Source organism: Arvicola amphibius, chromosome 11 (genome assembly GCF_903992535.2).
Source record: "Arvicola amphibius chromosome 11, mArvAmp1.2, whole genome shotgun sequence".
Classification (NCBI taxonomy): Eukaryota; Metazoa; Chordata; class Mammalia; order Rodentia; family Cricetidae; genus Arvicola; species Arvicola amphibius.
Genome location: NC_052057.2, coordinates 8,839,103 through 8,862,537, shown reverse-complemented (window position 1 = coordinate 8,862,537; position 23,435 = coordinate 8,839,103). Strand labels below are relative to the sequence as shown.

Below are 23,435 nucleotides of genomic sequence, written 5' to 3'. Positions count from 1 at the left end.
ACAAAAATAACTAAATTGTATTATAGGCAAAATATACTGTCAACAGATTTAGTTTAATAATTTCTTTATAAAAGATGAACAAAACCTGATTTTCCCTTTATTTTTATCAGTTGAATGCCCAAATCACTCAAAATGAATATTAGATACATAGTTTCCTTATAACTTCGCTGCTGTGAAACAAATTATACATATTTAAAGGGTGTATATTAACACTGATGAAATCTCAATGCAGCTACTGGAATAGTTTTTATTAATTGTGACTACTTTGGGGACAATGTGCAAAGGTTATAGGTCCTAGCATACCAGAAGTAATTTCTTGGAGTCAAAATCTACAATGTCACACAGTTCAGACAGCATCATTACAGTATAAAGACATTGTAGATTGCACTCTCTTCTCAGAAGTCTCTAAAGATAAGAAACAGTGAAAAAATATCCAGTTCTTTATATGTTACAACTAACAGAACTATTTTAAATGACTATATTTTGCCCAAAGTGATTAAGGACAAAAAATAGGAATTCTTGTTGCTTTATTATTTGATACACTGCTAGTAAGCTCCCAATAGAAGATCTTTAACATTAGACCAAGTTGTCTTGGTCTTCTGCTCATATATACACACATATATATGCATCCTTCCTTTTCAAGTAAAGAAATGTTTAACAGATGTAAACTATTTATTGAATATTTGCCACCAAATATTGTTAAATACATTATCTTGCAGCATATCGCTTTCAAGTTAAAATGTCAGAAACAAACACCAATATTTACAGTTCTTGTAAGGAATGTTATATAATGACACATTAAGGCGTAAATTCTTTTGGCTTATAATTCTTAAAAGAATGATAATAGCAAAAGTGATGCAAAATCTTCAGTGTGAGATTATGATTAAGCTACATTTTACAAAAATATGGTGTAAGATGGCAATAATCCCATTCAACATCCTGGATTAGATCCCTTCAGGAGGGACTGATAATTTATACAGTCAAACTTTAAAATTTACAGATAAATGCAGTTTAATACTGCCACTGAGAAGTACATCTCTTAACATATACAGCTTTCAGGCCACAGTTTTGAAGGTCTGAAGTATCAAGTTGGTTTGATGAATTAGCCGGTTGGCACTTATGAACACATTTATTGCCCTGTTTAAAAAGAAAAATAACAAGCATTAATTTCATTACCCAAATTCACTTTTAAAATAAAATAATTATAGTTAATGTCTTATATCAATAGTAGCAATGAAATATAGGGGAAAAAAGCAAATTAGCACTGTGTATTCTAAACTTTCATTCCAGTTTGGAATTCAATGTTTCAGTGTTTCAAACTGTAGTGTCTAGGAATTACTGCCCCCTGGTGGTTCTGACTGGAGTAAGGTATTAAGAGTTGCTACCCCAACATCCATTTACAGGCTAAGCAAATCACTGGTCAAAGAGGGTTTATTCAGATTGGTCTTCAGCTCTGATTTCAAATGAAAAATAAAATACAAATTTTAAAAATTTTGTTAAAATAGAATTTTATATGCTCAAAGGATTCAGATGAGGTCTCCAGTTAACGTAGTCTGCTGTAGAATGATAGGAAGCCTCAAGATCTATAATGGCACAATAACATCTGGCATCAATGGGCATGAAAAACAGAAAAGTTAATCACTTCTAATCTCACCCACTCTATCTAAAGCCTTGCCTGCCTTTAAAAAATGGGGGGGGGGGAAGGAGGGGAGCAGAGAAAAATGTAGAGCTCAATAAAATCAACTTAAAAAAATGAAAAAAGAAAACCAACTGATTGAGTATCTGATTTGCGACAAATCCGGAAGTGCACTTTAAAACACACTAAGCACTAGGATCTCTGCCCAGAGAGCGCAGGGCAGAGCTGAGCCACTAGTCTCACGTGCGGCTAGTCCCATTTTGCAGCCTTATCAAGCCCTCTGCACCAGGGCTGAAGATTGGATCTTCATCTTAGACATTTCTCAGCAAGGCAGGTTAGGAATGACCCAGCAGAATCAGTGAGAGTTTGTATCCCTAGTTCAAGATCTTTTAAAGTGCCCTCCACTAACAATTTCCATTTGGAGAAAAGAAGTACAAAATTCAAGGCACACATTTAAACAAAACAAAATTGAATTCAAAGCTGCTGAAGAGCGGGGAAATAGTAAGCTTGACCAATCCATACCTAAATAATTTTAGATTACTGAAATGTAAATTTCCACTTTTCAATGTTTATTATGTATGCTTTATTAATTAAAATTAGAAATTATACAATTATGTAAATTATACCTTTGGTTATTTGAACTTCATTTATTAAACTAAGCCACAAAGGATTTTGCATATGCAAAATTTGCATATGCAACATGTAACTATCTTTAATTTGTTATATACATCAAAGTATTTTAATTTGTCTATTAAACTTGATCCTAAAATTTTATTTCAATGTATTTATTCTAAAATATTACGAAAATAAATATCAAAAGAGTATGATTTAATATAGAATCTTAAAAAATGTCAAGAATACTTTAAGTTGCAGTGCCTGTTTAAAATATTTTAATAATTTTATACATTATTAAAGAGTTTTTCAGCCAGGTGTGGTGGCATACACCTTGTACCCCAGCTGGCAGGCAAATATCTCTGAGTTCAAGGCCAGCCTGGAATAGAAAGCCACGGCTGTTGCAGAGAAATTCTGTCTCCTAAAGAACAGAACAGAACAAAACAAAAAAGTCGTCTTCAATACAATTTCTAGCACATCACCTAAAGTACAGTCAAAAGCCTACACAAAACCACACTGCAGAAGTGGTGACTCACAACCGTCTGTTTAAACCCTGAGTGCACGCATATACACACAGCAACCCACAATCCTTGGATCTACAGCGCTCTATGCATTTTGTGGAAAGTTACAACTTTCCTATAGTTCTCTTAAATATTCATTAGCTTTTGTTTTCTTTTCATTCAGAGTATCCTGTTCTTTAGTACACCTCTTATTTAGCAGAAGGACGTGGCAATCCACTTTACCATCCCTGTAAGACAGTGGATTCCCTAGCCTGGCAGCACTCCAAAGCCACCTGCAGAGATTTACCTAACACTCTAGACCATGTTCCTACGCAGGACAAGGGTAGAAATCTCTCAAAGTGGAACTGTGGTAATGACATTTTTAAAACCTGACCCAACCCAAGATGATTTTAACAAGTAGACAGGAACAAGAATTATTGTATTAACCTCTGTGCACTACTTTCTCAAAGGACTGGCAGCTTTGAGAGGAACAGAGGAAATCTTAGAAATTATTGGACCCCAATTCCAGACCTCCATGAGGTGCCACTACATTTTGAGAACAAATACTTAGGGGTATGGCTTTGTATCTCTAAATAGCAAAAAAAAAAAAAAAAAAAAAAAAAAAAAACCCCAAAAAACAAAACAAAACAAAACAAAAAACCCAAAAAACGCATCAAAAGATCAAAGAAAAGGTATTAGGAGACAGGTAAAGATGAGCCTCAAAATTCTCAGCTGAGCTCGAGTTGTGGCCAGAGGAGCAGCGCCTCACTTTCCCGTCATCTGCCTCTGTTGCCCAGATGACCTCAGTAGTAACATGAGCCAAGAGCTTCTCTTGCATGGCTTGACCTTTCTCCCCCCTTTTCCTCTTCCTCAAGCGGGCGCTCGGAATTAAATGTGGGTGGTCAGGCCAGGCTGCAGGAGCCCTTACCCACGGAGTCCTCTTACTGGTACAATTTACATGGTTTTAGTGTCCTACAAAAACACACACATTTAATTTTAGTAGAAAAGTATAAATAACAGTACTTACTTGCCGTCTTTAAAATATGTCTTCAGAGTATCACTGAAACTTTTGGAGTACTTTACAAATTCTTTCTTTTGGTGTTCAAGTGCCTGTATTTATGAAAACAAAAATAAACGAAGTCAAAAGAACAGAACAAAAGACTAAGTTAAAGGCCAATGACTATAATGAATACGAGCTTTGTATTTGGTAAGTCTTATAAGAGTGTTCAAAATAAACACAGAAGGTTTACATCTGAAGACAAACTCAGCGAGACAATTTCCAACAACCAAACCCTTTAGTACAGAGGTCAGAAAACAACTGCAGACCAGCTAACATCTAAAGTGGCAACAACAAGCAACTTACCCTGCGGTTCTGGTACTGATATTTTTTGAAGACATTATTCACTGTGTCAAGTAGTTCCTTTATTGCACTAGCTATATCCCTGTGGAGAAAGGACAAAGAATCTTTAAAGTCAGCTACACTGAAGGCATATACATGTGTAGCTGTGTAATTATGAATCACATTACACCACCACCCCTTCCCTTACTGACATAGGCCAAGTTGGCCTGGAACTCAGAGATTGTGCTGCCTCTGCCTCCTGAGTGCTGGGATTGAAGATGTGCTTTTAAGACAGGATCTCGAATAACCAGGCCTAGCTTTGAAGTTCCCATATAACCATGAACTCTGAATGATCCTCCTGATCCACCTCCAGAGTAGCCATTCCTAGTTTATGCAGTGCTGGACACTGGATCCTTCTCTTCATGACTGCTAGGCAAGCACTCTAGCCAACTGAGTCATAACGGCCAGACCCTCAAAGGACTCCTCATTTCCATACTTAATTCTCTCAATTCATGAAGTACTTTAGTGCATTCTGAAGTAGTAATAACTTGAAAACAAAACTAAACTAAACATTATGGTAAATATATGTCAGCTCCTATATTTGAGAGTATTACCTATTTGGATAGAATTATTTTGACACAAAAATGTCACCTGGATACTTGTTACCATCACTGCTGCTAGTTTAATAACAGCAGCCTACACCATGGAAGGGCCTCTCTATTTCCTAACAGCTTCAATGTTCTGTCCTGCTGTGATGTAATAAAATGATATCACATGATCTTCCTATGTTTTTGAGAAAAGCTAGCTGCAACCAATCAAAAAATGTTAAATCTCTACATACGTAAGGTTCAATAAATTCATACTGGAGCTAACTAAAATAGAATATAATTAAGAAGGTAACAGCTACTATAGAGAAACATAAACGTAGCATTATTTTTTAGTATATTTTAATACTCTACAAAAAATAACTATCACAGTTTTGTCATGGCTAGTGGGGAAGGTGTGAATACAATGGAAATGGGTGGACAGGGCAGGTCAATGAGCAGCTCAGAAACAGTCTGCTTAACTTACCTGGAAAGGCATGCAAGGCAGGAAGAGAAGAAAGGGCTTTGGTAGAGTTTACCCTAGGTGTGCTTTAAGAACTGGGAATCTGAAAGGTGAGCATGACGAAAGGCTGAATCACAGTCTCTGGTGAGTCCTTCCTCAGCGTACCAAACTAAAGAGCTATCACAAATCCAAACATTCAGCACAAAGTTAGGGAAACAGGTGAGGGGTCAGAGAGCCTGGTTTTAGTTACATTACAGGAAGTAGGAAGGAAAGTCTGCACCGTCCTTATCCTTCAACATCAACAACCCCAGTACAAAGAGAGGTACCTTCTAAGTTACAGGAGGAAGAGATCCACAGAGATGCAACAGTCCTAGCAAAGCCACAGCAAGACCTAGCGCTGGGAAAGCCCAGGAGCTTGTGGACTTTGCTGCTAGAACAGCATCAGGTCACAAGGCTAATGGCCTCAACCGCTCCTATATCAGCTTTGCCCGACTCATTGCCCAGGTTCAAACCCATCATGAGACAAAGCACCTAAGAGACACTGAAGGCCCTGTATGAGAAAAGGAACACAAATACCTAGAAACAGCTCTGTGCATCTGCAAGTCATATTTAAGCTGCCTAAGGAGTACTGCCCTCATTCGGAGACAGTACAGATCCCTGGAGCTAAGGCTCAGGTACAACTCAATTAGTATCATTAACCTTGGTATCAAGTGGTTGCCTCCTTCACCCATCTCTGAAACCCAAGTAGCAAAGCTAGGAGGCCAGTGCTCATAATAGACTCTAGCGCTGTCCCAGCATGAAACCAGTTTGGCTTATAACACTGATGACTACCACTAACAGTTCTGTATACTGAGACTGTGTAGACTCATGCATAACAAAATGTGGCATCAGTACAGAGGCACAAGGGTCTTCTGCCAAGAATACCTCAACCCAAAGAAGTCCAGAGTGGTGACGGACCACACTTGCTAAGAAAGGTACACTGGGCACTTTCCCAGGGTGCCCTGTCAGCGAGCTTCCTGAACAGCTCTAGGTTTCATAGAAACAGACCCTACTCTACCAGACTTCTAAACTAGGAGCATCATTGATGCCTAAAACTTTCTTTGCTAGTAAGTTTACCAAATAGCAAGAACCTTTGCAAGGATGGGCCCTGGTCCCAACTCTCCAATATTCTGGACTTCTCTGGCCATGGGTTGGAGTATGACAGAGACTGGTGGCCATAGCTTCAAGACAGAACCCTAGGAATGCTCCACCCCGTGATTCTGAAGCAAAATACAACCATGCCATGTCAAACGTAGGCCAGGGAGCGTAGACAAGGCTTTCAGCTAATATGGAGCACAGTGTGAAATTTGAACAGAAATAATCTTAGCTCTCTAATTTCTGAACAATAAAACAATATATTTTCTGATAAAATTACTATCAAATTTTATTAAAAAAAAATTCTAAGGTTACCCAAACAACAGATAAGAACATAAAATACTGTAGCAAAATAATCAAACAGATTAAGATATGGACAAAAAACTTAAACAGACATTTCTCAAAACACCAATGTCCAAGAGGCAGATAAAAAGACACTCAACACTACTGAGTAACAAAGAAACCCAAATCTATAACAAAACCCAAACACTACCTCACCCTAGGATGAGTGACCGTAATAAATCACAATGTTAACAAATGTTAGCAAGGCGTACAGAAAAGTCACAAGTACTGAATGTGGGATTGTGTATTATCATGTGATTATGAACAACAGCATTAGGGTTTCTCACAGAGTTAAAAATGGGCACATGAGCAACGTCACTGCTTGGGTACATATCTAAAACAGATCATCAAACAGATGTTTTATACTCCTACATTCACTATGGAGCTGTTCACAACACAGTAAAAAATAGGAAACAAGCCTGGTGTCGATCAACTGCTGGAGGATGTATAAAGTAAACACGGTGCATACTATTCAATATGCAAATTATTCATATCCTATGGAATACTATTCAACAGTGAAAAACAATGGAACCCTGTAACATGACAATAAGAGTGGAATCAGAGATTACTATTAGATGAAATATAACAGGCACAGAAGGACAATACAATACTACATAATTTCTTTACTTGTAAGTAGAGTCAAAAGGAAATCTGATAAATATTGAGAATAAAAGGCTGGGGCAGCAGAGGAAAGTGTACAGGGAAAGTCTGATCACTGGGTACTAAGTTACTGACAGTAGCAAATTATGGTACTGCACAGTAAAGTGACTTAGACAATAATTACATACCATTTATTCTAAAACACCTAGGATTTTTAAAGTTTACATTAAGGCAAACATGCAGTGAACAGCATCTGGCACCTCAATGATAGATATAACCTTTGAATTCCTGTATATCAACTATAATACAATTAAGACATTGTATTATATTGTAGAACACTGCCTAGGGTGGGGGTAGAAAAAATACTCCCCAGCTGACAGAGTTCATGAGGCACATTTTAAACCCACTGCATTTGGGAATAAACAGCTAAGATCTGCTACCTTATTGGCATAGCACATTTTCATTACCTGTACTGACCAACACTATCTATCCCTAGGCCTAATCTACCTGGAGTTCAAAATCAAACTACTGTTATTAAAAATGTTCTTAAAAAGCATCCTGAAATATGTCAACTACATTATTCATATATACACAGAAAAGCATTTTACTTATAGCACCAAGGTTTGTACTAGGGACACTGAATTCTATTAGTAATATTAGTAACCTAAGAGTTAGCAAACTACAAAATAATGTACCAGCACAAAAGAATACTCAGAGAACCAGATAAAGGATTGGGGTAAAATATTTCTCATACAATTCTGCAGAGTTCACAGCCTATGGATCTGTTATAACTGACAGGCATTATGGCACAGAGAGAAAGAAGTGAGCATCTGCAGTTATTAAGTAGGAAATTTTGGTTAACACATTAATTGTAATGTAATGGTAGGCAATGGACATCAGATGAAATGTACAAAGACTTAGCAAAAACAAGATACAGAATAAACTAATGAATGCATGGCTTTTTGATGCATACAACAGGATTCTCCATTAGTCATCATCAATGGAATGTGTCAGATTTTTAATATAAATTAGTTCTACAAAGATCTATACAAGTTCAAATGGAGACAAACAAAAATTACAACATTCTCAGACTAGATCATTTCTTTCCCTATCACAGAGAGAGAAGAAAGAGCCCTTTCCTCCTCCCACAGGCTCTAAGGTGATTAAGACACTCCAGGTTTTCCTTCAGCTCCCAGAAGCACTACCTTCACTTCTGAGAGTCAGAACCCAAGTAAGAAGTGAAGGAACTTGTAACACAGCTATCTGTGTGTTACAATGGAGATTCAAAACCAAGTCAGCAAGTACATTTAAAAATGCTGACATACTTACTAGTCATTAGAAATATTTTCACTGTATAAATACACACCACAGCATCATTTATATGTCTATAATATTTGGTGCTGTAAGTCATATGGGCTTAATGTTGCTAAAAACATGGGAAAGAAAGGTACTTACTTTAAATATGAATGTAAGGTAAGGTATGTTAAAGAACAAAATTGAGCTGTAGTCATTTATGCTACTCATGTATAACTGACTTCTCATTTCAGAAATAATGTGTGCATATTATTTCCAAAAACTTACCAAGGTAAATAAATCCTCAAATGTACAGAAAACACAATGCCACTGTCATTATTCTTAATTTAATTGTGCTTAGCACATTCAAAAAGTAGAAATGAAATACTACAACATCCAAGCCTCTGTTAAAAACTATGGACACACTGTCAAGGGTCTGAGCTACAGCTGAGCTGTTCATAATACAGCTTGCAACTTATTTCCTGAAAGCCACAGTAGGTTTAGGAAAGATGCCTAACTGACTTCCTAGGGCAGTTTTACTTTCTCAACCTTCCTCATGCTACAACCCTTTAATACAGTTCTTCAAATTATGGTGACCCCTGACCATAAATTATTTTGTTGTTACTTTATAACTGTAATTTTGCAGCTATTATAAATGATAACATAAATATCTGGTATATAAGACATCTGCTATGTGACACTCCACAAGAGGTTGCAACCCACAGGTCGAGAACCACTGCCCTAGGAGGAAAGAAACTACCTAAGTAAGGGATGAGGTCTTTGGCTTTACCTTTCTGCCTTGGTTTTCATTATAGAGTCCTCTCTCTAATCTACTGACATTCAATGGACAATATCCTTTATTACATTTTATTCAAATAACAGAAACTTGTCTTCACAGAATTACATCAATGTTATGAATCTAAAATGCTCTATAACCTTAGAAATATAACTTTTCTGTGTGTGTATCATTTTCTTCATCTCTTGGAGAAATAATTACTAATAAATTTACTAATAAATTAACACAGGAAAGGGCTTGAAATAGTATTTCCAACATAAGGTATTGCTGCTACTAAGTTCTTGCTGATTCTAAAATCCTCTACGTCAATGATCTGAAGCAAAATCTGCTAAAAGTATGACTTTGATTGTCAGTCTACATAGAGGCATAGTATAACTTTATCCACAAATATATAATTGTCAAAAGCAACTGAAATCACATTATATAATTAGAAACTTAATAAATAAATCATCTAAGCAACAGCTTAAGATCAGTAACAATGGATCCATTCTTATGTCATATGCATTTCATTCAAGCACATTAAGTTAAAAATACAGTTCCTTAACAGGTGGCTATACTGTAAAGACCTTTTCCATACCCCTGGTACTCTAAAAAGACTGCTGTAGAAGAGCAAAGTCATTCATCATAGTCTGTTTGTCTATTTATCACAAACCACTTTTTATACTGGGACATATCACTTAAAACGTGTGCTCCAAACATCTGACACAGCATTTTGTAACATAAGTTATACAAAACATTAATGAAGGACAAACCTAGCATTTATTCCAAGAGAACTTTACAATTGTGTAACTTTATGCTTTCAAGGTAACATACAGTGTGGCCTATGCTACAGAGACATGTGCTAATAAAGTATGCTTCCCAGAAATTTCTACCTGTGGCTTCCCTAAAACACTGCACTGATTAGATACTAAAGGGTACGGTATGCTGGTTAGTTTAGTGTCAACTTGACACAATCTATCATCATCTTGGAAGAGTGAACCTGAACTGAGAAAAATGTCTCCATCAGAGTGGGCTGTGGTTGAGTCTGTAGGTATTTTCTCCACTGACTGGAGTGGGAGAGCCCAGCCTACTGTGGATAGTGCCACCCTGGACATGAGGAATATGACAAAGCTCGGCATGCCAGTCAGTAGCACTCCTCCATGGCCTCTGTTTCAGGCTCCTGCCTCGGCTTTCCTCAATGTACTGACTGTGACCTCATAAGTAAAATACCCTTGGTCTTTATCATAGCAGAAGAAACCCAAATAAGACAAGTGCGCAACAAGTCTGAGACCTAGTTCTCTAGAACTGCTTCTGCTGTCTGCCTACCCGTCAGCGTCTTAGACACTCTTAATAAACCTATAATTCAAAAGCAGGGATTTGGAGGTTCAGTCTGGTCAATATCCGAAAATGTTAGTGACATCTATATATTTACTTCCTCCAAAGACTTATGCCATTTCTGAAATGAAAACAATGTTGGTCTTTATTGCTACCAATTTTGTGTGTGCATGTTTTCATTTGAAATCCACAGGTTCCCATTATTTATGTACTTTAAATTATTATCAAATTTTGTTCACTATTTTGAAAATCTACTCACTATTGCAATTTAAAATTCTAAAAAACACCAGAATTTTCTGAAGCCATTATATTTAAAGTAAAAGGATCCAAAATCAGATTTGTAATTCCAAAATATTTTAATTACATTTCATATCAAAATAAAAAGATTTAACTCTTCTTTTTAAACAAATCAAAAGAAAAACCTCACTCACTTGATTGTCTGTAGAAACCTCACTCTGTCATTGATCTCGTCTGGGATCTTACTGAGAATCTGTTTAAGTGCCCGTGCCTTTTCATTTAGGTCCTGGAATTCTGGCTCTGGCCGTTCAATCATGTACTCTGAGAAAACAAAAGGACAATAAAAAATGTCATGTGACTCTCCAAAAAATTCAAGTCTAAGGAAGGATACAGTAGGAGGAAATCCATTTACTTAGAAAAGGCAGAGGAAGTTCAACTGGGTCCACTTTAAGAAAACAACAAGAAACAAAGCAAAACAAAAACACTGGGTTTTCTCTGAAGTAAAACAAGATTAAATATTTCTCGTCTCAGATATACGGGATTACCTAATAAAATCTTAGAAACACATCCATCCACCAATATAAAGGAGAGGAAGTTTTATCAAGCTCATTAATACTCTTAACATTGTATTATATCATGAAACCTTAAATAATGAAATTCATGAAGATTGCAAAGGTCATTTATGTATCAGTAAGAAAGAAGGTGAGTTTGATATCTTAAAATTCTAACAGTGTGAAATATACTACAGTCTATTATATTAAACTTTGTCTAGTAGTAAATATGTGACGATTGACTATACAGTACGGGATGTAATATGGTTTATTATATTAAACCCCAATAGTGTGAAATCCGCTAAAACCCATATAGTGTTGAATATGTTATGGCTCATTATAGTAAAACCCTATAATATGGAATATACTGTGGCTCATTATATTAAAACTACTAAGCAAGTTGTTGTAATTTTCAATACACTCCTGAAATTTCATTGAAACCCAACATAAGGGCTGGGATCACAGAATGGCTTTTAGGAAAAGAGGTTCGATCAGACTTAGGAGAGGAACAAGCCTACTACCAGGTTCACTGCCTAGCAGGAAGCTCAGCAACTTACACTTCAATGCTGGCTGGTCAAACTCGCAGCAAGCATTCGGTCTCAGGAAAAGAAACTCATAAGATAAGCTCAAACACCTTCCTTCTGTCCTCCATTAATAAATATAGGACACTATTATGTTTTTCTAAATATTGGAAAATGCTATTAAATTGAAGTGAAGCCTATTTCTAACTGTTTTTATTAAGACTCAAAGTAGCAAAAATAATGTTAAAAAAATAATGTCGCCCCCTCAACTCTGTGGTGGAAAAAAGAACTACTACCAGTAGTAACATCAAATAAGACAAGCGGCTCATCGCTTTCAAACGCAACACAAGACATTCCTCAGACCTGTAATGAAATGGAACACTGATAATGGGTTGGGGACAAAGCGTGCAGATCAACAATACCTCCCCGAAGTAAGTCTGACAAACTCGGCAAGCTAAAGGCCTGCTCGTCTACTCTGTACAACGTCCACTACCACTGCGAGAAGCATGAAGATGTCTGTGTGAGGAGAGAAGACTGCCTGCTTGAATGTGATGATCTGAAGGAAGGCTTCTCACGAACAAAAACTGAACAACTCTCCTTTCCCATACCTTCTACATCATCTGCTGCCATACGAAGAAGGGACTCGGTGAAGTTAACTTCTACACTTTTTTTCTCTAATATTTTCATAATAATGTCTTGTGTGAGGCCTGGATTTTCCTTTTCAGCCTGTAAGAGAAAATGTTTTCATGTGATCAGCATTTTAAAGCTAAACTTTAATTGTTCAGAATTATTCACTCATAAGGACAGAAAACTCTGTGGCATCATGTTCAGCTCTGCTCGGCGTGCGCATCAGTAGCTCTCCATTCTAGGAAAAGCCACAGAGCCTCTCAGGACTCCTTGCCGCTCTATCGTGCCTTCTTTCAATCAATTTAACAATTAGAAACACATAAACACACAAGACTCTCTCTTCATGTATTAGTCTTGTCATGAATCTAACTACAATGAGGGTTCTCAGCACATGTAAATTTCATTTTAAGGATAAGGAACAGGAACTCTTAGCAAGTGTATTCTGACAATATGCTGTATTAGAATTAAATTCCAGGAAAAACAAAACTAGGGTAGCTTTTGTGGTTTTTAATAATATCTATTTATCCTCTTTTCCATACAATAATTTCCATTTCCTATTTTACTTTCATAGCAAATTTTGTTAAATGGTTTTTAAATATCACTCTGAGGAAGTTGATTTTTATTTATTATTGGGGTGTGTGCGTGTGTGTGTGTAATAGGATGTTCGTTGAGTCATAGGGCAAAGGCACATGTGCATGTGTAGGTCAGAGGACAGCTCTGGGGTCTCAGTTTTCTCCTTCCACCTTTGTGTGGGTTCAGGGGATTGAATGCCAGACATCAGGCTTTCCTGACAATAGCATTTATGCATGGAAATTTTATGCCCTCCATAAAGCCCTGAAAGTTATATAAAGAGCACGACAAATAAATAGGCATTCCTTCTTCGTGACTTGAAATCTTAGGGCACTAAAATCTAGCCATACCAAGAGGCTGGACATAAAGGCAACTTTCCCATTTCCATTTTCTCAGTAATTTTGGCTTATTCTGTTACTAAAAATATTCCTAATCACATTAAAAGTTTGTCTCCTAATTTAGAATGGCTGCCGATTAAATCCATATGATGATGGCTTTTCTCTTTTGCTTCAGTTAACATACAGAAGAAACACAATTTCCACTTTTGATCCAGTGGCACTCTCCCTACTTCCTTAGTTGTCAAACACAATTAACCTCTCTGCCTTTGCTGTTTTATTCTAACATCACTGCAGCTAAAATTTTCTTGTTTCCCACTTTCTTAAAACACTCCTGTTCTTAGGAGGTCTCAGGTAGGAAAACCACAGAGATTGGGAACTAAACTGGGAAAAGACACAAAATATACATAAGTATCTCAATGTTGGGATCACTGAACTTGATGTCAAATGCTGTGCTTTTCACTTAGCTAAACGATTAATGAGGCTTCTAAATTCTGTTTCTGTTTTGTTAAGGGAACCTTTAAAAGAAAAATTATCAAATATAGTTAAATGCTCTGCTAGAGTATTAGTTTGCTGAACTGCCAAAAATTATACTTGGTGCTTATTTGGTAATAGTTGTTTATCTTCCTTGTCCAAGTAGCATTAAGTCTACCTACATAATAATGAATTGTCTTGGGGCCATGGAAGCATTCGCTATGTGCTTGCAGGCAATATCAGCAGAAAAGCATCTTGCTCATTAAGTTAAAGTGCTGAAGGAATTAAATGCTCTAAGTCCACACACAAAGTTTTAAGTACTAGTTTGATCTAGAACAGCAAAATGTCAGAACTGGAGAATGCAAAAGTCTCACAGAAGCCCTGAACTTTCTCAGCTCACAAAGCTCTTAGCACCAAATGCTCTTTACTAAGTAGTTTATGTTGTATAGGTAATTTGGGTAAGTGGTATATTCTAACAACTTGGTAACCCCAAAACTTAAATTCTATGTTTATAACAAAACAGACAATACATTACCTCATTGCTAATAAAGGTTCTGTATTAATGGGGAGGCTTGCATTTCCTGAGCAGTGCGGTTTCTTAAACACCGGGCTTACACTGGATCTACCATTCTCGTTTCTTCTTGAACACTGACTTTCTGGTGGTACTTGCTTTTTATTAGTCACACAAAGATATGATATCATTTAAAGGCATGCAGATCCATTTAGCATGGTAAAATCACAAATTATTTCAAGTGAAGTTCATGTAGTGTAAACAGATGCTCAGTATCATGGTATTCACCTTTCTAAATACTTCACTGAGTCTGCAGTCTGCAGGGTGCCTGGACACAAGTTTAGGGAATTATATGTCTTAATGTCTTTGGCTAAAGTCCTGGCCAAGCTACCTATTTCAAAAGCTCAAATTGCACAGGGACCTCTGGAACCTCTATTCTTAGATCAAAGACGCTATCTGCACTTGATAGATTCCAACCTTGAACCTGATGGATATTCAACCTTTGTAAACACTCGAATGTGAGAAAAAAACACTCCACTCCGTAAAAGCACAGTTTTGTGGCCAGTGATTACCAACGTAGGAGATAGCACAACATGTCAGCAACTGTCAAGAGGGGCAAGGTAACAGGCAATCAAGCAGAATTTATAACTTAAAAGAAAATAGCCTGTGATATATTTTTTTATTTGGGGAAAATTATTAATCCTCTTTTTCTCCAAATAAAAACAGGTAATACAATGTGATTTAAAAACCACTGAATAAGCCACAAACTGAAAGTATGAATATAAAAACCAGCCAGACAGTATTTCTTTGCCATGCTCAAAACAGAAGAATTTTTTTAAAATTCACTTTTATTATCTTTAATTATGTGTCTGCAGGTGGGTGTGTGCATGAGTGAAGGTGCCTGAGTAGGCTAGAGGTACAGAATCTCCTTGAGCTGGATTATAGAAGGTTGTGAGCCTGATTGGGATGCTGGGACCTGAATTCAGGAAGCAGCAAGTTTTTTTAACCTTTGAGCCATCTATCTCCCTAGTTTCTCAAAAGAGAAATTTAAAAACACAAAATTACATTTTCTACATAGCATTTTTGAAATGTATTTCATTTGAAATCTAACTAGCTGTGATATTTAATAATAAATCACTGCTTAATTATGTGACCCATGCTGCTCTCAGATGATTTTCATTATTTTTCAAATTAAGAATCATCACTGTGGACCTGAACTAGAATAGTATATGCCTATAGTTCCCAGTTCTTGGAAGGTTGAAACCAAAGGGTCTTTTGAGGGCAGAAGTCCAAGGTCAGACCTGGGAAACCTTAAGACTTTATCTCAGTAATAAATAAGCAAAGCAAAAACATCAGAGCTGTGGAAAACAAATGTATCCATGGACAAACCTAGATACACAGATCTATCAAAGTCACACAACTGTATTTCTGTCATGAGAAAATTCCTCAAGGAAACATTGCTTTACTATTTTTGAGCTTCACTAAAGAAAACAGTTACTAAAATTTTAAGTATATTCTTATTTTTACCAGTAAATGGACTCTGGAATGACAGCGGGGGAGTCTGCATGGGACCAATTAGACCCTCTGAATGTACATGACACACAGTATAATCTTTTTAAGGGGCCCCTGGCAGTGGGACCAGGATTTATCCCTGGTTCATGAACTGGCTTTCTGGAGCCCATCTGGTATAGTAGGATGCCATGCTCAGCCTTGATGCAGGGGGGAAGGGAGCTTGGTCCTGCCTCAACCTGATATACCAGGCTTTGTTGACTCCCCAAGGGAGGCCTTATCCCCTCTGAAGAGTGGATGGGTGTGCGAGGCAAGGGGAGTAGTGAACTTGGGGGGGGTGGGGGGAGGGTCGCTGTGGCTGGTATGTAAAATGAACAAAGAAAACTTAAAAATTAAATATTTTGACTTAAAATGAGTTATTTTAATGATGGGAATTAACAAATAAAATTAATCTGAGTGCACCCAAAATGTGCGTTGAGAAAACAGCTAATATCTGAAAATAATATGCTTAATATGTACATTTAGTCTGTGAAGTATAGCTACACAACAGAAATATACAATGAATACAGCGTTAAGTTTTCCAGTGGTTATATACAGTGAAGCTGCTTTAGTAGTGTATTTGAAACAAATTCTTATTACTAAGGGAGCTAATGCTCATTTTAATACAAAGTCACCAAGCATGTGTGTATTTTACACGCAAGACACATCAATTTGAAGAAATCATACTTCAAAGAGTTCAACATCTTGCCAGCAACGATGAAATCAACAGTTCAGATCTAGGATAATGAAGAATCTCACTTGGCATACTTTAACTGTATTCTCAAAGTAACTTTAATCTGCCATATATAAGGTAGATTTTTATAGTCCATAATTAAACAATATGAAGTATAACTAATTTACATCTTTATAAACAAGTTTTTAAGACTAGAAAGAACATATACTCTAAAAGTGATGATCTGAAGCATCATTTGTGTGGTTTGCCTTTCTAAGTGTTAAAGCTTTATAGAATAGACCAAAGCATATCTAAGTAATCTAAAATATTTTTCACTAAAAGAAAACTAGCAACAAATCATTATATTCAGACATACATATAACAGTTTAATAATCTTAAAGTTATTGCATCTCACCTTAATGAAAGCGGCTCTCAGGGTCTGAGCAGCAGACAAATTTACTCGTTCTAGCTACAATGAGAAATTTAAAATTAAGATTAGTATAAATGTTCTTCGGAAAAAACATTTCTGATGTTTTGTTCTCTAGTAATGAAAAATCTATCACACAATAAGCAAAAATGTTTCAATAATAAGTCATAATTCTTTATAAATTTAAAATTTGTACTCAAACCACTAAAAGAATTTTTAAAAAATAAAATGCATTCTACCTTAAAGATAGATTTATAATACAGAATACATGATATACACATATGATACAGAATTCTAAGTCCTAAAACACTCAATACACACATCAACTTGATCACTAAAAATAATGAGAATTAAGAATAAATTCACTGCTCTGATTCCCTAGCTATAGTTCTGCGTGTGCATACAAGTAATGAACAAAGAATGACCAACACAAGAAGACATGTACTTATATTCTATTTTATACTTCCTTCCCTTTTAATTACTGTAACTCATCAGTCAAGGAGTAAACGTAGCCTATTTTTTTGCCAATCAGCAAATAATTCTGACATAATAATTATTATTAATACTCAAACTGAAGCCTAGACTCTTTGAATCTCAGAGCTGTTTCCATGTGTCCTCTACCATTCCAGCATTAAGTACTTTTCTGAACTAGTCAATCACGGTTAACTGTAGGTGCTGGAGAGAAGGTTGAGTAGTTAAGGGCACCCACTTGATGGCTCATACCTATCTGTACCTCTAGCTCCAGGGGATTTAAGAATTCTTTTTGGCCTTTACAGCAACTGCACACATACACATACATGGAGAAGTCAAAACACTCATGCGTATAAAAACATTTTTTTTAAAAAGGTTAAATGTAATGACTAATTTTACATCAAATGTGGGGCCAATAAGTCAATTTATTTTAATAGTAAACAACACGTAAGAAATGTATCAGAACAAGTTATGCAGCACAGGACAAAGACAAAGTAACAACCTGTCAAAAATAATGTACCATAAATGTGCATAAAGAGTGCACCACTTAGCTTAGTATTTAATCTGGTTTCTACGGAGGCCTGTGAAGTACACTAACTAGGTAAGGGGAAGGTAAGGAAGCCCAGAACACAGAAAATGGGAAAGAATTGACTATAAACACTTTAACACTGGCAAAAGTTTATCTCTAACAATGAAAACAGTTTCTACTTCCAATAGTTCATGTAATTATAGCGAATGCTGTTTAAAGTAACAGCACAGCTCATCAGATTTCAGACTATTAAACAAACAAACAAAAAAAAAAGGGACAGGCAGACCGGATGAATGTTTCCATACTGACAGCTCATGTTCTTCTTTGGGTTTACAGTGCTTTCTTTTGACCAGCCAAGGAGAGGTCTGAGTCAAATCTGTGCCTTCAAGCAGTAGCATTATTAGATAACTCAGCCGGATGTTCACTGGAATGCAAGTAAAAGACCAGAACAGCAAGTGCAGATCTGGTAACATGTATCCAAGACAGGGATGTCTAGACCTAATTTGCACATTTGCATCTTACAAAGAAAACAGTCATAGGAAGGTCAGACGTATCTCAGATCCAAGTCTGTAAACTATGAAGCACTTGAGCAAAGCTCTGTTGGGACTCATTTGGGGGTATACTGTACACCCACATATCTGCAATGAATTTAATAGATTTCTTACTCATCTGGCTTCTAATGCCCAAGAATTGCCTGGCACACAAGCCCAGACCTCCTGTTTGCAGAGAAGCTCCATCTCAATTTTCCTCAAATTTATACAGGCCAGTATTGCACTTAGGCACAAGAGGGTTACAAGAAGCACTTCTTTTATAGCTCTCAGTTGTAATTAGGATTTAACAAAACCATGTTCACCATACCATCCTCTCCTGACAGTACTGAGAACATTCTAACAGCAGCGGCCATTCCATCAGGCATCAACTAAGTGCTTGTGGAGCAACAATAGTCTGTTGCTGTCATAATCTTACAGATACAAGCTCTGGTTGATACAAATTTCCAACTTTGTACTGAGACAAGGTCCATGCCACAGCTTGGCTCTCAGGTCTGTATACAAGCAGTCTTTATCATTTTCCACCCCGGAGTTGCATATCTATAAGTACTAACAGACACCTGAGTTCTACCATATTTAAGAGGTCAATGTTAAGAGAGCATCCAGGCCTTTACTAACCCAAAGTCTGAATTCAGTAGCTATGTGAAAAGCTGAAAGTGGAATTGTCATCAGCTTTGACTGAGAAGATAGTAAAGGTTTTAACGTGGCCTGGCTTCTTAAAACCATCTTTACGAGTACCACCACTGAAAGGTTCCTTCAGAGCTGGTGGTGACACATGAGTATATGATGACTTCACGTTAGTCTGTAACAGGAAAAAAGTTTGTATCTAATACTTATTACTAAGTGGAACCCTGAGAGCTGTTGGGGTTACAGCTGTTGGCTCCAGTAGCTTCATCAAGAACCCTGATTTGTTTGTAAAATGACTAGATTACTAGCAATTGACAGCACAGATACCATAGTTGGGTCTAAAGGGGAAGGAAGATTACAGCTACATTCTGAGTCGCTGGACATTGCTAGGGTCTCAGCCTCACTTTATGATGGCTTTGAAAGGAAGAAAGGGGAAAAATACAAATTAGAGAAAACAGTGCTTAGGATAGTGCTGTCCACTACGAGGTGCAGCAGGAGTGCCTGGGAAAGGATCCCTATGGAAGTGAGCATCTCTGCTCACCTCTTCACCACCAACCGCAGAAGCTGCTCCGTCCTCAGAACCAAGATAGCTTTCAACACCTACTATTATCAACTATACTTACCAAATTCATACTCAGCTTCATTAATAATATTAATTTAAACAAAAAAAACATGTGCTTATGTTCAAGACATTCTTTCAATAAAAAAAGCCATTAATGCAATGCAACAGCGTCTTTCAAGTATCAATTTTTAAACAGGGTTTTATCACCCTGACCGTGTGCCTGCCATTCTGTCTACCAACAATGCACATGTCTCTGCAATGTACTCATATCCAGCTACCTACCATGTTTCTACTCTTATTTGTCTTTTAGATTCTAACATACACGTGTCTTGCTTAGTGGGGCAAGGTCTGAACCCTAAAGTAGAAGCCATCAACTGATTTCTCATTTTCTTCCTTAGTTGATAGTACTTACACTCATTTTCAACTTTGAATTATATGTAATACCTATTTCCCACACTAAGAATACCAAACTATTTGTTTTGTTCCTATAGTTGTATGTATGGACCAGACCCAACACCAACACATGGGAGTTCAGTTCATACAAATACCTGAAATGTGGAAGAACAGATGAGTAAATGAAGCAGATACGAAAGAATTGCAGAAATCTTAAATGTGCACTCACCTCATTAAACACAGGATACATGACTGCATAGAGAGGCATAGAAACCATGGAAGTGGTCTCAGCTTCATTCTTCATCTCTTCCATTGTCATCCTCATTCAAAAGCCAACTACAGTAGAAAAAGCAATGCTAAAATGCAGAGGAATCTTCATTCACTGCAGAATTTCTTCCCTTTTCTATGTATGTACGATAAAGAATGGTACACAAAGAAGAACAGCAATCTAAAAGGAAAAGAAGAAAAAGTAATTTATATTAAGGGAAAACAACAAAATTCTAGAAACGCCCATTTTAAAATTAGAGTTGCTGGCTAGCACATCCAGAAGCTGATTTGTTAATACATTTTCCATGTGAAAGCCACCCCAGTCAGCAAGATATTCTGCTCTTCTTATAAACCCAAGATTTACAGAGACCTCTTGGAGTGAAAGTAAGAACACCCTTTCAACCCCTACATACGCAAGGAGCCTGGACATTGCTCATTCACTGAACAAATGACTGTTTTGAACCTAGAGATACAAGATATAATGCGTATCATTAAAAAGGTCTATACAATATTCTTCTGAAGAACTAAATATCTTCTGAAGAACTCAATTGTCTGACAAATAAAGGGCTAGAGTACTGCTTCAAAGGCTCCAATATCCTGTCAAATCTAAGTGGTTGGTGTTCTACTGTACTCTGCAGTGAAAGGGGTTGAACATCTGCTAACAGCTGAGTCCTTGTTTTTGGCAATTTTTAAAAATGCAAAAAACAAAAAAACAAACAAAAAAGCCCCTTTCTTTTACTGAGGTAAATTTTGCTCCCCAACTTTACAGAACACCACCAAAGCCAGTTCCTAAACTTTACAGAGGAAGAGAAAATCACTAACGTAACATATTAAGGTAGATTTATAAGGACTGCTTTGGCTCTAAAAAACGTGAAGGAAAGAACCGAAGAGCAGAATTATAGACAGGGAAAACTTACCATATTTAATATGCCAATGCAAGAGAAAAAATAGTACCAGAGCTAAGCAAGCAAAAGTAGATAAATACCAATGACAGGCCTCCTGTTCCTACGTAACTACTTAATAAGCTTCTAAGTGATCTGCCTTTATGGCTGTATATATACCTAATCCCAGCACTTTGGAGAGAAAGGAGGGTTTCTGAGTTAGAGGTTCATTTGTGCTTCAAAGCTAGTTTCACTCAATAAAACAAAATAATCAATCACACAAAACAATCTTAAAACCAAGGGGGGGCTGATAAGCAATAATAGTGAAAATAAAAACTATAGAATTAAAACAAAGAATAGATTAAACAGCAAGAAGCCATGGTCCCAATGATAAAATGAGAGAAACAGCAAAATAGGACCAGAGACAGGCCTCAAAGAAGAATTGAATTTGGTAATAGGAGGATCACTTTTTAAAATATTTTACTGTTACCTACTGGCATAGTAGGTAATACACATCAGCTGATAAAAAAATCTTCCCATTAAATGTGAACAAACATTTATAAATAATATTTGGGAATTTGGGCATTGGTATGGGTCTTGGTCTATTGATAGAAATTTAAGGTCAATCTTATATATTTTTCTGCTCTTGATTAAGGTGTTGTGTTTGTGCAGCTCATTTAAAAGTATAATATATAATTAAGAAATACAGGTTAATAGACAATCATCTATATTCCTCAAACTTTTCAGAGATCTTCAAAATATGGTATTTAACATGTTTTAAGAACTTAGGACTTTTCATGGCAATGAGACACATCTGCTCCTGGCAGCACCCATCTATTTCAAGTGGATGATGGGCATTGAAGAGGCTCTTATGGAGTTTGTTGGACATTTGGGCAAAGAGACTGCTCTTGCCTGGACTGCATGATATTATGCTGTGTGAGCTGGACATGCCGGACCCACAGAGAGATAACTGCCTAAAGAAGGTGAGACAGTCCTTTGGGGTTCCTGCTTCAAGAAAGAGTCTGCTAGACATTCTGCAGGACTCAAAAGAAATTGATATTTCCTGCTTCACGGAAACATCTGTCAGATACTATGGGACTGTAGGATGAAGATGGGTGCCAGCAACATTACAGAAAAAATTTGGGTGACTGTCCAGGTAGTAAGATGTCTCTGTCAATTCTAGAGTTTTGGAAGTTGCTTACAACACATTTCCTGTTTACTTAGGTAATATTCTATCCTTCTGGAGTCTTTGACGGAGTTGAAGAATAGATAGCTATAGTTTTCCTTAGTAATGATAAAAGATAAAGTAGATATAAATATTGTAACTGTAACTCTTGCTTGATATCTGTTTTATTATATGTAATTTTACTGTCTTAAAGTTAAAATATTCCTATAGCAGGAGGGAACCCTGCCAGTAAGCCACAACCATGTGGCTATACACAGAAATAGAAATGGGTTAAATTAAGATGTAAGAGCTAGTCAATAAGGAACAAGAGCTAATAGGTCAAGCAGTGATTTAATTTAAAAAAACAAACAAAAATGACTTTGGGAGCTAAGTCCAGTGCTCCGATGCGGGTCTCTGCCTCTGTTTCCATCAGTTGCTAGATGAAGGTTCTATGGTGATATTTAAAATAGTCCTCTATCTGACTACAGGGCAAGTCAAGATCAGGCACCCTCTCCTCTACTGCTTAGGGTCTTAGCGGGGGTCATCCTTGTGGATTCCTGGGAATTTCTCTAGAATGAGGTTTCTTGCTAACCCTATGATAGTTCCCTCAATCAAGATATCTCTTTCTTTGTTCTCATCTCTGACCATCCTCCTTCTCGACTATTCCATTCCCAAGTTCTCCTCATCCCTCCCCACTCTTCTCTTCCCCTTCCACTTCCCTACTCCTCCCACCCTCATACTCTCAATTTATCAGGTGATCGTGTCTGTTTCCACTTTTCAGGTGGATCTATATATGTTTTTTTTAGGGTTCCAAAAGACCAGATGAAGAATGGGAGGAATGAGAACACGAGCAAAGTGGTCAAGGTCATGATGGGTACACCCACTGAAACAGTCTACCTACGCTA

At 36.9% G+C, this 23,435-nt stretch overlaps 1 protein-coding gene across 1 annotated transcript in view; it reads right to left on the bottom strand.

The window, feature by feature from the left end:
• Positions 1-227: 227 nt before the first annotated feature.
• Positions 228-23,435, bottom strand: part of Pdcd10 (programmed cell death 10) — a 35,181-nt gene continuing 11,973 nt past the window's right edge. The window contains exons 2-8 of the mRNA XM_038347961.2: positions 20,447-20,665; positions 17,076-17,129; positions 12,531-12,648; positions 11,045-11,171; positions 4,112-4,190; positions 3,776-3,858; positions 228-1,137 (exon numbers count right to left, since the gene is read on the bottom strand). Of these exons, the coding sequence (XP_038203889.1) occupies positions 1,056-1,137; positions 3,776-3,858; positions 4,112-4,190; positions 11,045-11,171; positions 12,531-12,648; positions 17,076-17,129; positions 20,447-20,542 (639 nt within the window). The 5' untranslated portion in view covers positions 20,543-20,665 and the 3' untranslated portion in view covers positions 228-1,055. The remainder of the gene's footprint in view (positions 1,138-3,775; positions 3,859-4,111; positions 4,191-11,044; positions 11,172-12,530; positions 12,649-17,075; positions 17,130-20,446; positions 20,666-23,435) is intronic.